Source organism: Aegilops tauschii, chromosome 1 (assembly GCF_002575655.3).
Source record: "Aegilops tauschii subsp. strangulata cultivar AL8/78 chromosome 1, Aet v6.0, whole genome shotgun sequence".
Lineage (NCBI taxonomy): Eukaryota > Viridiplantae > Streptophyta > Magnoliopsida > Poales > Poaceae > Aegilops > Aegilops tauschii.
Window position 1 is genome coordinate 72,859,244 of NC_053035.3, and position 14,373 is coordinate 72,873,616.

At 48.9% G+C, this 14,373-nt stretch overlaps 1 protein-coding gene across 1 annotated transcript; it reads left to right on the plus strand.

The window, feature by feature from the left end:
• Positions 1-8,104: 8,104 nt before the first annotated feature.
• Positions 8,105-9,976, plus strand: LOC109759239 (uncharacterized). Its single transcript, XM_020318061.4, has 2 exons — positions 8,105-8,462; positions 8,828-9,976. The coding sequence occupies exons 1-2, from the start codon at positions 8,187-8,189 to the stop codon at positions 9,782-9,784; spliced, it is 1,233 nt and encodes a 410-aa protein (XP_020173650.1). The 5' UTR covers positions 8,105-8,186; the 3' UTR covers positions 9,785-9,976.
• The last annotated feature ends 4,397 nt before the right edge of the window (positions 9,977-14,373 follow it).

Here is a 14,373-nt window from a genome sequence, read left to right on the forward strand (position 1 = left end):
ACCGACTCCCCCTGGCTCTTCGAAAAAATTATCAGGCCATTCAAGCCTTCAAGCATACAAAGCATAGGGCCGCCTTCCCCCGGCCGGCTATCCCCAGGGCCGACTCCGAGAAGGCGACCCAGCCTCAGAAACCTCCCCCAAGAAAGATACGAGATAGCCGACTCAGGGAGCCGGCCCCAAGAGGACCGACTCCCAGAAGCCGGCCATGAAGAATGCCGACTCCCAGAAGCCGGCCATGAAGAAAGCCGGCTCCCAGAAGCCGGCCAAGACTGCACCCACTAAGACTGTACCCACATAACAGCGATAGGATGGGGCGTGGCCACAGTACAGCCCACTACCCCCGAATCCCGGAACAGGCATGGCCACAGGGCGCCGTACGGGCCAGCCATCCCCCGTCCGGCGCGGCACTGTAGCCGTGTTGGCCTCGATGTCACCCACGACAGGCGCCAGTACGGCCCGTAGGCGGCGGGCCCCTTTTGCTAGAGAGACACCCGAAGGAGGCCTGGCCTCCTCTAGTCGGCCAGGAATGTGGCCGGCTCCCAATACCCGGCTACCTCCCTCCCTCGAAACATGTGCCTCATTAAGGAGACAAGACGAGGTAAGGCTAAAGTGAGAGCCCGCAAGGCGGTGACACTATAGCCACGCTTACCTCAATGAAGCTCTCGTCATCAGAGGCGAGGCAACAGTAACCAGCCGCCGACAAAGCCCCCAAGAGGTGGGGCCGGCCTGTCGGCCAAGAGGCCGACAGCCGGCGGGACCCACCAGTCGGCGGGCCCCAATGACCGGCGGGACCCACCAGTCGGCGGGCCCCAATGACCGGCGGAGAAGCCAGCGGGCATAGACGCTAACGGTTGGGACCCGTGCCCAGCCAGATTACCATTGTACCCCTGGGGGTAGGCCTATATAAACCCCCCGGGGCACCCATGCAAAGGGTGGATCTCATAGAATTCCGCACACCATCTAGAGAGAAAAGGAGAGCTAGCCTCGCCCTTCTTCTTCCTCTAGCCAAACAGCTCAAGGAGCGCTTGTAGCTACTTGTATTGATCTAGTGATCATGCGGAGACCCCGCAGAGCAGGACTAGGGGTGTTATCTCCACGGAGAGCCCCGAACCTGGGTAAGATCAGCCGGCGTGCATGTCTTCGCCTCATCCCGTTTCCAGGCACCGGCGATGTTTTACTGGCTCCCACAATGATAAGCCACTCGTTGGCATATGTCGCACCTACCACCCGACAAGTGTTGTGTGACTTTTTGTGATTTTGGGGGTTCGTTTGGACATTTTTATGCATTAACTGAGTTTTCAATGAATTTTATGTGCATAATTCAAATTTGAACTACATGCACATGCTCCAGTGCATATAAATTGGTTGAAAAATCAAATCTGTGTCCTTGGGTGCATGCTTAGGTCCCATGCAAGAAATGGGCATGAATTTCAAACACCGGGGCACCGTTGAATGCCGGCGAAACATTGAGATGCCTGGTTTTTAAATTCTAGTAAATCCAAAATTCTGTTAACCATTCATGTGACGCCACATGTCTTGGTTTTAATGGCTATAGGAGGTGCCGTGCGGACAGCTGCTTGACCTTGACTGAACGGGAGGCGTGCGAGCGCCATCCGGTGCTCAGGCTGACCGAGAGGCGTGCAAGCTGTCCTCGAGTGCGCAGGCTTACCGGGAAGTGTGCGAGCTGTACGTTGCGCAGGCTCACTGGGAAGCGAGCCCTTTGATTTCCATGGCAACCCGCCTTGCTCGCGTCCTCTCCATTAATGGCGCCCAAGTCGCAGTTTAATTCTCTTTTTAAATATAAAACACTCATCGCAAACGTTTTAGTTAGAACACCCGTATGCAAACCGACAGCTTCCCCAGGAAGCCAAGAGAAAATGTGCCGAGCAGGATTTTCTGCAGCTCTTGATCGCAAACGATTTAGATAGAACACCCGTATGCAAAGTGAGAGCAGCGCATGATTTGTCCATCCCTTCAACGCAAACGGTTGTTCTGGATGACCCGTGTGCAACCACGTACAAACAATTTGGTAAGATTTGCATCTGTCATATTGGGTATGTTGCCATTTGTCAAACTGGAAAGATTTACATTTGTTGATCTAGTAACGTTGCCATTTGTCAATCCTTGTAACACTACGATTTGTCAAAATATGCAGCTAGAAATCATTAGCACTATGTAATTTTTGCAACTAAAATTCAGCAATTAAGCATAGATTTCATTCATCGATTAAGCAGTCATTCTTAATTTATACAAACAATTCAACTCGACAGCTGAATCGACCAAATTTCTCCCCAATTGTTGCCAACCACGTACTGAAATAGCTAGTTCAACTATATATACTAGCTAATTTTAAGTATGTTGTACAGTTCGACCACACATCTATAGTCAGATGAACTGAACAAAATAGCCCCTAAATACTACTACTACCACGGAGGGGCTTTGTGCTACTTCCGGTAGTCTCTCCTCTGCCGAGCGCACTCAGTAAGAGGCAGAGGAGGAGGAGGAGCCTACCGACGAGCTGGACAAATGCAATACGGTGCCTGCCGCTGCTGCACGTTCAGCGACGCTCGCCAGCTCGAACGCCCACTGCTGCTCCATACGATCCCTCTCGAAGCGGCCGGACTACTCGTAGATCTCCTGATTCCTCGCCTCTGTGTTGGTGTGTGCTGCGGCCACAACTGCGGTAAGGCTCTTTGCGTGCTCGACGAGGCGCTCCTCCTCTTCCCGCAGGAACTCAATGTAGCGCGCAAGGTCGCTGACGCACGTGCGGGCCTCCACCTCCGCCCCCCTCCTTCGGGCGGCGGTGGCGGAGCGGGTGATGATCCCGGCGGTCGATGGTGGGCTGGCGGCCACGGCGGCCGACGATGGGGTGGTGGCAACGACCACCACCTCCCGCCTTCGGGCCGCGGTGGCGGAGCGGGTGATGGCCACGGTGGCCGGCAGTGGGGTGGCGGCCACGACGGCCACCTCCTGCCTTCGGGCCGCGGCGGCGGAGCGGGAGATGGCCCTGGCTTTCGAAGGTGGTGTGGCGGCAATGGCGACCGGCAACAGCTGCCGACGGGCAGCGGCGACGGAGCTGTGGTGGGTGTTCTGCGCACACCCAACAGGAACGCCACGCGCACTACACTACGCCGGGGACTGCGCCGCCGCCACGGTGTAGCCTCCCAGCTGGAGCTGTCCTCTGATGACGGCGGAGTGGCTGAACAACGACGACGGACCGGTGCCATTGGCGATTGTGGGAGAAGCAGACGAGATAAGCTACAGGGAGGGAGGGGAAAATGCGACGCAGGACTCGCCGGCCGTGAGGGTTTTTATAGCAGGCCGGTAAGCATTGGGATTTTGGGGGATTTCACCGAGTCGGGCGGGAAGCTTGCGCGGGAACCTGCGAGGTTGCGTGGAAACGGGCTCACCGGTGATTTATTGGCGCCACCGTTTGGCCAAAAGAACGCCCCCGCGCGCTGCGCAAGCTTGCGCTGTAAGCCGTCTGCGGCAGCGGGGTGACAAGACGTGCGAGAGGAGGACGAGAGGACACGTACACATACAGTTAATAAAAAAATGTCTACGATTTAATTACCTACTGTACCCCCGTCCTGGTTTATAAGTAGGATTTAACTAATAAAATACGAATGCATGTCGCCATAGATTATATCGTTGGAGTCGTATTTGAACATAGTTTCCAGCTATAAATTTTTTGTAACATGCATTAACACTTTTTTGGTTAAATTAAGGTTATACACCAGCAAGCGCTTGCCCGCATCACACATGGCTTATTCCATAACAAACAGCTCTGATGGATCAACTGTCTGCCACGTATCGCACATGCAACTCTAATCTGATTCGTGCTTGATGTCTCCGACATCGCTCACACAGTTCGTCTTATTTGCCACGTATCACTGTGCCGTCCTCTGCTCGCGTCCCTCGGCAAGCTCTGCTCGCCATTAGGCGCCGCAGCGCGCTGTGCTCGCTGTTAGGCGCCGCGGCGCGCTCTGTCGCGTCCGTTGGCGCGCTCTGCTCGCGTCCGTCGGTGCGCTCGACTTGTGGACAACTTTTCCTTGAGGCGAGCGCGGAGCGCTCTGCTCGCGTCCCTCCGCGCGCGCTCTGCCAGTGGTTGGGCGTGCGCACGATCACGCCGGGGGCCCATATGCATGCGGTTGCGCCACGCGCGTTGCCACACGATGCAGTTACGTGCGGCACGATGGAGTTATGCGCTGCAAATTAGAACTGCCATAAGGTTCTGCCGATATTCCTGGCCGTCCGGCTTCCCCTTTAATTCCCGTGGCCAATATAACCTTAGTCTCTTCAACCTTTCGATCGCGCCCCACAACACAACAAGCACACCCACGACGACACATAGAGAGGGGATGTCCGGCGGCGCTCCAATGGAGTTCGGCGAGCATAGAGTGGAGACCCACGCGAGGGAGACTGATCTCTCAATGGTGTACACCATCGACCCGACCGTGGTGGACGACTACATCAACATCGTTGAGCAGTTGCTTGCTGGAGACAAGTACAAGGTGGTCGGCATCGGCCTCCAGTACACCGTCGATCGTCCCGGCATAGATCAGAAGGTTGTCGTCGCCCAGTTGTGCGTGCGCCATCATGCCCTCATCTACCACTACTGCATGGCCACAGAGCCTTGCGACCGTTTCAACAGGTTTGCCAACAGCACCGACTACAAGTTCGCCACGGTGGATACCAAAGACGATGTAAAAGCGCTCAATGTTACGGGCTTGGCCTGCAAGAACCTTGTTGAAATCCGTGACCACTACAGGGTCTGGGGCAGCACGAAGCAGGACTCCCTGGCTGAACTTGCCTCGGCCATCATCGACCCCTACTACGAAAAGATGAAGCAGGATGCCCAGAGAACAACTCCCGTATCCTGGCACAAGGCCTGGATGCGGCAACTGGATGAACCTCACCTCAGGTTCGCGGCCAAGAGCGTGTACACATGCTACGAGATGCACAGGCGGATCGTTGACATGAGGAAGTGCCTCGTTACCCAAATCGACGAGCCCGGATCGAGCCACAAGAAGAGCAAGCGTCACAAGAAGTAGATGATGATCATATGATCGTTTATGCTAGTTAATCATGCATGTAATATATAGTTTACTTTATTGGTGTGTGTGGAAATGTCATGTGTGTAGTAGCCACCTATGTAATTATGCATGTAATAGTTTACTTTGGTGTGTGCAAATGCCATGGTTGTAGTAGCCACCTATGTAAGTGGATGTTTAACTCGGTTATGCAAGCATGTCCTTATAAGTGTGTGTGTATATATATATATATATATGTTGTTGTTCTGTATGCAATCCCATCGCACAACACACACGTCTTATTAGCAACAACCGTCTGTGTTCTTATCGGTGTTCAGACACATTTCTGATTACAGACCTGTTTGCCGCGTATCACACACATCTTGTTAAGTTGAACCGTTTCTGTTCTCATGTCTCAACGCAAACAGTTCATCCGAGTGAACCGCATGCCGTATATCGCACACACCTTTGATCTGGTTGACCATTTCTTTTGTGTTGCCTAATCACAAACAGTTCATCCGAGTGAACCGTATGTTGTGTATCACACACGCCTCCATCTGGCTGCCTGTTTCTTTTGTTCCTCCTCATCGCAAATAGTTCATTGAACTGAACCGTATGCCCTTCATCGCACACGCAACTAAAACCTAAACCGTGTTTGATGCATCCATCATCGCAAATGTTTTACACATTTCTGACGGTTTTCATACAGCACCGTTTGCGATTATAGCATCACACACAGTTTCTCGAAGGGTCTCTGATCATAGTGTCGCGTTAGCAGCATCCTGCAGTAGTGAATATAGGGGGAGTGTTGATCCTAGTATGTGTGCCGTGCAGTCCAAAGCATTTCTCTAGAAAACACACATCTAGGGGGAGCCCGTCTATATTTTATAGATGTGGGGTTTGCCTTTGTTCTATGTTATATCCCTATGTGCAAATCTTGTATTGTCATCAATCCACCAAAAAAGGGGAGATTGTAAGGGCATATTTATCCCTTAGTTGTTTTGGTGATTGATTACAGTGCTTTTGCGGACTAATCATGTGCTTTGAGCATTTCAGACATATCGTGACTAGGCACAAGATGATTTGGTGCCCCTCGAAGACTATTGACACGTCGTTTCTCTACGTTTCTTTACGGTGGATTTCAGTCGTAGGAAAGCCGTACTATTAAGAGGGGGTCCGCGTTGGAAAGGTTTGGGTGGAATTAACACGTACACGTTTGTTTCCTTTCTGCACCACCTTTCCTTTGGCTCTTTGGGGCATCCTCCGTTTCTCTGTGTCTCTGCAAAATGAAGGACTCCTAGTGTTGCTGAACTGGGGCATGTGGTAGTACTGCTCTTCGGAGCGGTAGTACCGCAGGCCCTTGCGGTAGTACCATGGTCGCAAGCGCGGTAGTACCACAGGTGCTCACGGTAGTACCGCTCCTTGGGCGACGTAGTACCGCGAGCTCTGGCCAGGCGCAACAGCATGGGCGGAAGTAGGGGCGGATGTAATTTTTTACATCTGCTCCCTACGCGGTAGTACCGCTCCAGGCTTGCGGTAGTACCGCTCCAGGCTTGCGGTAGTACCGGGTCGGATTTTTGCATCGATCGGAACTCAGCGGAAGTAGCCACGGATGTATTTTTATATGTTTGTGCCTTCCCAGTCTAGACCACCCTGCCTTGCGGTAGTACCGCAAGGGGGAGCGGTAGTACCGCGCCAACGGTTCTACCGCCCTCGACTTCTTTGCCACGAGTTTGGGTTAGCTCCTGCCGCGGCATCGGTAGTACCGCAGGGCCTTGCGGTAGTACTGTGGGCTCGTGCGGTAGTCCCGCTTGGTGTGTGCGGTAGTACCGCTCATCGCGGGCTGAGTTAGTGGATAACGGTTGGATTTGTTCTCTCACTATAAAGGGGGAGTCTTCTTCTCCGAGTTGACTATCTCTTCCATCCCCAAGCTCCATTGTTGCTCTAAGCTCCATTTTCGCCCGATCTCTCTCCCTATCCAATCAAACTTGTTGATTTTCTAGGGATTGCTTGAGAAGGCCATGATCTACACTTCTACCAAGAGAAATTTGATTCCCCCCACTAATCCCTTGCGGATCTTGTTACTCTTGGGTGTTTAAGCACCCTAGACGGTTGAGGTCACCACAGAGCCATATTCCATTGTGGTGAAGCTTCGTGGTGTCGTTGGGAGCCTCCAATTAAGTTGTGGAGATTGCCCCAACCTTGTTTGTAAAGATCCGGTCGCCGCCTCCAAGGGCACCAATAGTGGAATCACGGCATCTCGCATTGTGTGAGGGCGCGAGGAGAATACGGTGGCCCTAGTGGCTTCTTGGGGAGCATTGTGCCTCCAGACCCCTCCAACGGAGACGTACTTCCCATCAAAAGGAAGAAACTTCGGTAACACATCCTCGTCTTCACCGGCTTTACTCTTGGTTATCTTGTAGCTTTACTTGTGCAAGCTTATTTTGTGTTGTATCCTTTACTTGCTTGAGTGCTTATTGTTGTTGCATCATATAGGTTGCTCACCTAATTGCATATCTAGACAACCTACTTTGATGCAAAGTTTAAATTGATAAAGAAAAGCTAAAAATTGTTAGTTGCCTATTCAACCCCCCCCCCCTCTAGTCAACTATATCGATCCTTTCAAGTAGGATGACCGAGACGACACGCCACACCGCACAAGCGAGAGCGCTGCCGGAGCTTCGAAGACCGCCGCGCATGCCCCACTGGTGGCGTGCTCGCACGCGAGAGCACTACTCGCGTGGTGTGGGGGGGGGGGGGAGGAGGCCCGCCCCCGCCAGGCGCTGGCGGGGCTTTGCCCGACGATGTGTGCCGGCGGCGACACGGGAGGAAGGAGGTGGAGGGGCAGGGAAGGTGGCGGCGGTTTTCATCTATCTTACTACACTTATTTCCCACTATGACCAGCCTAAGCGCATGGACGAGTGTGGACTACCTTGCAGTCAGCAGCAATCGTGGAGTGAAGACCTCCTCATTTGTCCACGTAAGGAATGCATAGCCGCTTCCCCGCCCACAACACGCCACGTATGCCCGAAGGGTATAACTGTAAATTCGTATGCAAGGAGGCGTGACGAAGCGTCTAAACGCGCAGACGGATTTGGGAGGTGCAGAAAGGGGGAACGGGGAACGCGGAAAGGGATCTCGCCGCAACGCACCATGGAGCTCGCCGCAACCGGCGCTGCTGCCCTCCGGCGATCGTTGGCGTCGGGGTATCCGGTGGTTCCGAGGGAGAGGAGAAGGCGGATGCCGGCCAGGGTGTCCTGCGTCGGCCGCGGAGGCAGAGGCGTAGGCGGGGGATTCGCCGACGAGGCGCACCTCAGGTACTACGAGGCGCCGCCGCGGAAGGCGGTGGAGGCGGCGGCGAGGGACCTTACCAAGCTCCGGGCCATGGGCCTTGTCGCCGGCGACCCGGCCAAGGAGAAGATCCTCTCGGTGAGCGCTCTGCCTCCCTCCTCCTCACCTGTCGATTTGCTGTTCTGTTCTCCATTTATGCTTCGAATTGGGGTAATTGTAGTGTTTTATTGCGAATAGCTGTCGCGGAAGGATTTGAATGGCGTTGACGCAATGTTTGATTTGGTCTCAAACATAAACACTACTCATTTCCCCATGTAGCTAAACATAAAGATTTAGATTTCTTCTGTTTCTTGGTAATTCTGGGAAACTGTTTGGACATTTTAGCACCGTGCTTTGATTGAAACATGAATTTGGTGGTAAATTAGCTGGCTGATTTTGCAACGTACTTTTTGTGCAAATTATGATAAAGTTGAGCTCTGATCTGCGGGGAACTATGAATACAGGAAGCCACTGAGCTGCTGCTAGAGGAGTTGAATCAGATGAAGGATGCAGAGGACGAGCTGAAGAAGAAGGACGAGCTGAAGAAGAAGCAGAAAGAGGAGAAGGCTGCCATGAAAGCACTGAAGAAGCAGCAGAAGGAAGCGAAGAAGGCTGCAATGAACTGTGGAGATGGCTCCTCTGAATCAAGCGAGAGTGAGTGTGAGGAAGAGCAGTCCATGAAAATGAGTTGTGTTGCCACCACATCGATGCCTGCAATTGAGCAAGGAATGGCGATGTCAATGTCAGTGCCCCAAATTGCTGCATCCAACATTGCAACAGCTCCGGCAATGGATTTTGACAAGGCTGCGATGAAGGCCATGAAGAAGAGGGAGAAGGAGCAAAAGAAAGCTGCAAAGAAGGCCATGAAGATGAAAAAGGAGGAAGAGAAGAGGATGGCCACACTGAATTCCTGCAAGGATGAAGACAGTTCATGCTCATCGGAGTCCAGCAACAGTGAGTGTGAAGGGGAAGTCGTCAGAATGAGCCGCTGTGCCACCATTTCTGTGCCTCGAACACCATCTGCAAGCACAGTTTTCCCCATCATAGTGCCACAAATCCCAGACTCCGTTGCACTGGATGCTCAGATCATTTCTGGGTCTGCAAATGCAATGCAGCGCACTACCACCAGCATTGCGGTTGTCGAAAAACCAGTGCTGAACAGAATCGAGGTCTGCATGGGTGGCAAATGCAAGAAGGCGGGCTCGCTCGCCGTCCTGCAGGAGTTTGAGACGGTGGTTGGCACGGGCGGCTTGGTGGTCGGTTGCAAATGCTTGGGGAAATGCGGGCTAGGCCCAAATGTGCGGCTTCGGAGTGAGGGCTCTGTACAGAAGAACAGTCCCATCTGCATTGGTGTAGGCTTGGATGATGTTGGCACCATAGTGGCAGGCTTCATCGGAGATGACGATCTGGGTATGAACTGATACGATGGTTACCTGGACTCAGGTTGGTATTTACAGACCTGTATTACTACAACTTGTTTTGTCTGGCAAATGTACTACTGCAACTTTGCTGCACAATAATACATTGTAGATAATCACGCCCCTGACGAGCTGATGTATGTTCTGAGCTTAATGAGCTGCTGTTTACTATATATATACTCCCTGTTTCATCCAGGAGCCGCGAGTTCGTCGGTTGCCGGTTCTTAGGTTTCTTTCAGTTGTGGTTCTGCCGCTCCTCTGCTTATGCTTGGCGGCACGCTGGCGGCGTCCAACAACGCATTTTTGATGTTATGTTGGCCTTGCTCATCGTGTGGTGTCTTGTTTTTTATTTGATCAGTTTGTATGAGGATTTCCTTGGCACCTTGTAGCTTGTGCCATTCGATCTTATGTGTTTATTATAAAGTGAGACCAAAGCCTGTTCCAAAAGAAAATGAAAATGAAAATGCATGCAACATACTTTACGGCCATCACGAAAGTAAACAGCCCCAAGATATGTATCTAGTATTTGTTAATGGCATCGTCAATATCGATCCGCCGAGGCCACGAAGAAAAACACATCACCTGCTTACTCAACCAAGATTGTGCTTCATAGAAGTTGAATATATAAGCAACTTTTCATGATACTAAATAAAAAAGAGTAGATAAAACACGATAACTATCTACTCTATCACTAAGCTCCCTAGGGTTGGAGGCCTCTCATTCAATTGGGGTCACCAATTTAGAATTGGGTCATCGATTTTGACCGAGTCAACAATCTCTCACTCAATTCTTTTAATTGAGAATGCTCTTTTATTTATTTTGGAGCTCTCACATTCAAATCCGAAGTTCAGTATTGAATTTGGGTCATGATTTTGACTGGGTCAACAATTTTTTAAATCAATCAAAAGCAAACTGGCCTATAAAACCATATCAATCCCGTGCACCCGCATCACTTAGACAAAAGAAGCGCCAACATGTGATACTGTAGCACCAATATAGTATATGCTGCCATCAACGCAGAAAATTTCTCCACATAAGTCTGAGTTGATTAACCGACAAGACAAAATCACACCACAAAAGGCCCATCAAAACACCGCATTATATGAATAAAAGAACACACACTCCATCATCTTCCCCACTAACCAAATCAAATACTTCCTCTGTTCCAAAATATAAGGTGTATTAGGTTATTAAAAGTCAAATTCTTTTAACTTTGACCAAGTTCGGAGCCAAAAATATCGACATACACCTACTAAATAAATGAAATATGAAAATTCATTGCCTGATGAATCTAAAATCCGATTTGACATTATGGATAGTGATATATTTCAACACAATTGTGGTCAAACTTAAGGAGGTTTGACAATTCAAAAAATGAATGCACCTTATATTTTGAAATAGATGGAGTAGAAAAAAATATGAAAACCCAATGACATCAACGGCGCAGCAAAGCGCGCCCAACTCTTCTAGTAATAGATGATACCTCAATGAATAAACACAGTAGTTAAACTTGTAATGCAATCGGGTACATAAGAGACAAACACCATGTCCAAGTTGACTGCCACAACTACTACTCCAAACATGATTTCTCACAGAAAGGACATATTGTGCGGTGAAAGAAGAGGCATTCATAGAAGCACGTGAAGCCATGCCGGTGAACCGTCGCTAGGGAAGTAGTTGTTTGTAGCCACATTGGAGAAGATGCGAACAATCGTGCTCTTCAAAATCCTGATCATCCCTCACCCGTATAGGATCACAAGAGCAGGGGTGTTTGGAGGCCAGCTATTGTCCTGCTGCGTGGTGCACGCCGGGAAGAGGAATGTTTGTGTCGAGGCGGGTGACGGGGAAGGAGCACGCCAGTATGCATCCTCTTCCCAACTTTTTAGTGGCGTCTGAAGGAACCAACCTTATATGTTGGTCCAATACACCCTCCACCGACAAGATGGGACTAAACTTTTTGTCATGAATGAATAGCCTCATATGGGCCCTATAATTTATCTTAAGAATCATTAGAAATTAATAAATGGGTTCGGCCTAGTAATTCCAACAACCCTTCACCAGATCTAGGGGCACATTGTTTTTGCTAATTGTTCAAAAAAAATGTTTATATACCTTTTTTTGTGTGAAGACTGGTAAGTTGAACTTTCACCTAGGAGTCCATGCTACACTCCTTTCTACAACTTGAACAACTAAATGTATCTTTAACGACAAGTTTTGTGCAAACAAGTTTCACCTTTCACTTTCACGCAATGCCTTGACGGATACTAGGCTACTGAAAGGCTTTCCCGTAGGTGGAGCTTATACGTCATACTCCGGGGCCTTTTCGTGAGTTTACTGGAGAGCACCAAATTCTCATAGGCTGCGACATTTAACAATCGAAATCATATAGGTATGTTCTTTTTATGCTGCTTTGTGTGACAACGACTTTGCATAAATAAGACACTTAAAACACATTAAAAAAATCAACTTGCCATACACAATGCTAGGATATGAAACCAGCTAATGTGAGGCCACATACATCGAAAGGATGCGAGCTTAGGTTTTACTGGTTCGGTATGAGAACACGGTTTAATAAGATTATTTTGATCCTTCATCTTTGTGCACAATAACAATACATTGTCTATTGTTGTTTCATATTATTGATCACTTATGCTTGGCTCTAGACACCTAGAGTTCCACTGTTGCACTTAATATTGACAGATGAAGTCACTAAAATCATTTGTATTTATGCTCAGCAATGCAAGTGTTGAATTCCTTGATATAATGTCACATTTTTGTTAGATTTGAGTGATGTGCAAGAGTAGAAGATGCTAGCCTATAGTGGATAGAATATTGTAATGTTTTCCTATGGCCTTTTTTTCCATTTTCTCATCAATGTATTATTGACAAATATAAAAAGGAAAGCAGTTATGTGAGTGTATTAGTTACGACTTATAAATATGTCCAACCACCTATATCGTCGCATTGTCCTTGTACTTGTCCAATTTTTGCCGGATGTTATATATTGTTCATGGTACTTTCTGATGATGGACGGGCGCGGCAACACACGTCTTTATGGTCTAGTGTATAGGTAAGAAGAAGCTGATGCAAATGCGATAGAACTTGTGCGGTGTTACATGGAAAGAAGGACAGGAGGCTGCTGTAAGGTAACTGGTCATGTTACTTTTTGGTGCGAGATCAGTCTTTTTCTTGCTCAGCTTGCTTCGTTCTGTTTCTCTTGGGTTTATATTCAACGCTGGGAATTTTTCACTCTTACCTCACATATAGTATTACACAAGGAATACTTTCAGTATGTCTGTTAGACATGTTTTCCTGTTATGATGGTGCCAAGTAGTAGTAATACAAAGTTAAAGTCAATCTTTACTCACAACTAAGTGCTAAACTGCTTGTCACCACTAATTTCAGGACCATAATGTCACTTTGATGCTTCTTCCAAGCTTTGACTCCGGAGCCTGACGCAGGTGCTGCAGAGATGTTCGATTTCTTTTTATGGCATCTATAAGTTCCTCACTCAATTTGTCAGACCTCTCGGTAAGCCAACCTCTTGGGCAGGGCTTGATACTTTACACTTGAAGACCATCTTCTATAGTGTGTGTACAGATAGCATGTTGCAGTTCTTTTGTAGTAGTAGATACTTCACCTTACCAGCAGTGCTAGTTGTAGCAAATTTAGTAATAGCTTATTTTTGAATTGTGGCCCTAAATTGACCATGAGTCTTATGTGTGTTCATTGATAATATGATGTGTATGATAAATTTTGGCTGCAATTTACAAATTTGAATTATGGCTCTGATTTTAGTTATTTGAATTATGTTGGATACAAATTTAAATTTAAACTGCATATTTGTATATGGAATATATAAATATGATGTATCCCTAGGGTATTATTCGAACATCTAGTAGGGAAAGAATTGTAGGGAAAACTGTGGGATGGCACAATTCATATGGACCCCACAATCTTTCCCTAGGGCTTGTGCCCCTAGGTAAAGAGAGTTTCCTAGGGCTTGCCACATGCACCCTAGGGGAAAAGGTCTTTCCCGACTATACTACACCTAGTGTTCTTACCTAGGGCGAGCTCTAGGTAAAGTCTTTTCCTATGATTTTTTGTATTTCACCTAGGGTATATGACTCTAGGTAAAATATGGACTTCTAGTAGTGTTACCACTATAGATAATTGTAAGATCGAGGTAATGGACTAGAGAGGGGGTGGGGGTGGGGGGGGGGGTGTTTGAATAGGATACTCTAAAATTTCTACCAAAAATGTCTCTTAGAATTTTGCCGAACTCTCCCTCAACGTAACGGTCCATGCCTTCCTTTCCATCCGCATCCTCAACTCCATCGCATCCTTCGCGCACACAGTGGGACAACTAGACACCAACATGCCACGCAGACTCATCGGAGTGGGAGGCACCGAGTCCGTGTCAGGCTCACAGTTCTACAGTTCTTGCCGACCGCATCGCCGCATACATAGTGTTTCTTTTCCTTAAAAAGGGAGGTTAAAACCTCTGGGCTCTGCATGATTGTGGTGCACAGAACCATTTTTATTAATTATTAAGAAAAGTACTAAATAAATGTAATCAGGGCCGAACCACT

Excerpts from the sequence above, each read along its gene's own strand:
- LOC109759239 (XM_020318061.4), top strand. The coding sequence starts at position 8,187 with ATGGAGCTCGCCGCAACCGGCGCTGCTGCCCTCCGGCGATCGTTGGCG. Across the intron at positions 8,463-8,827 it reads CCAAGGAGAAGATCCTCTCG|GAAGCCACTGAGCTGCTGCT; the intron begins GTGAGCGCTCTG and ends CTATGAATACAG.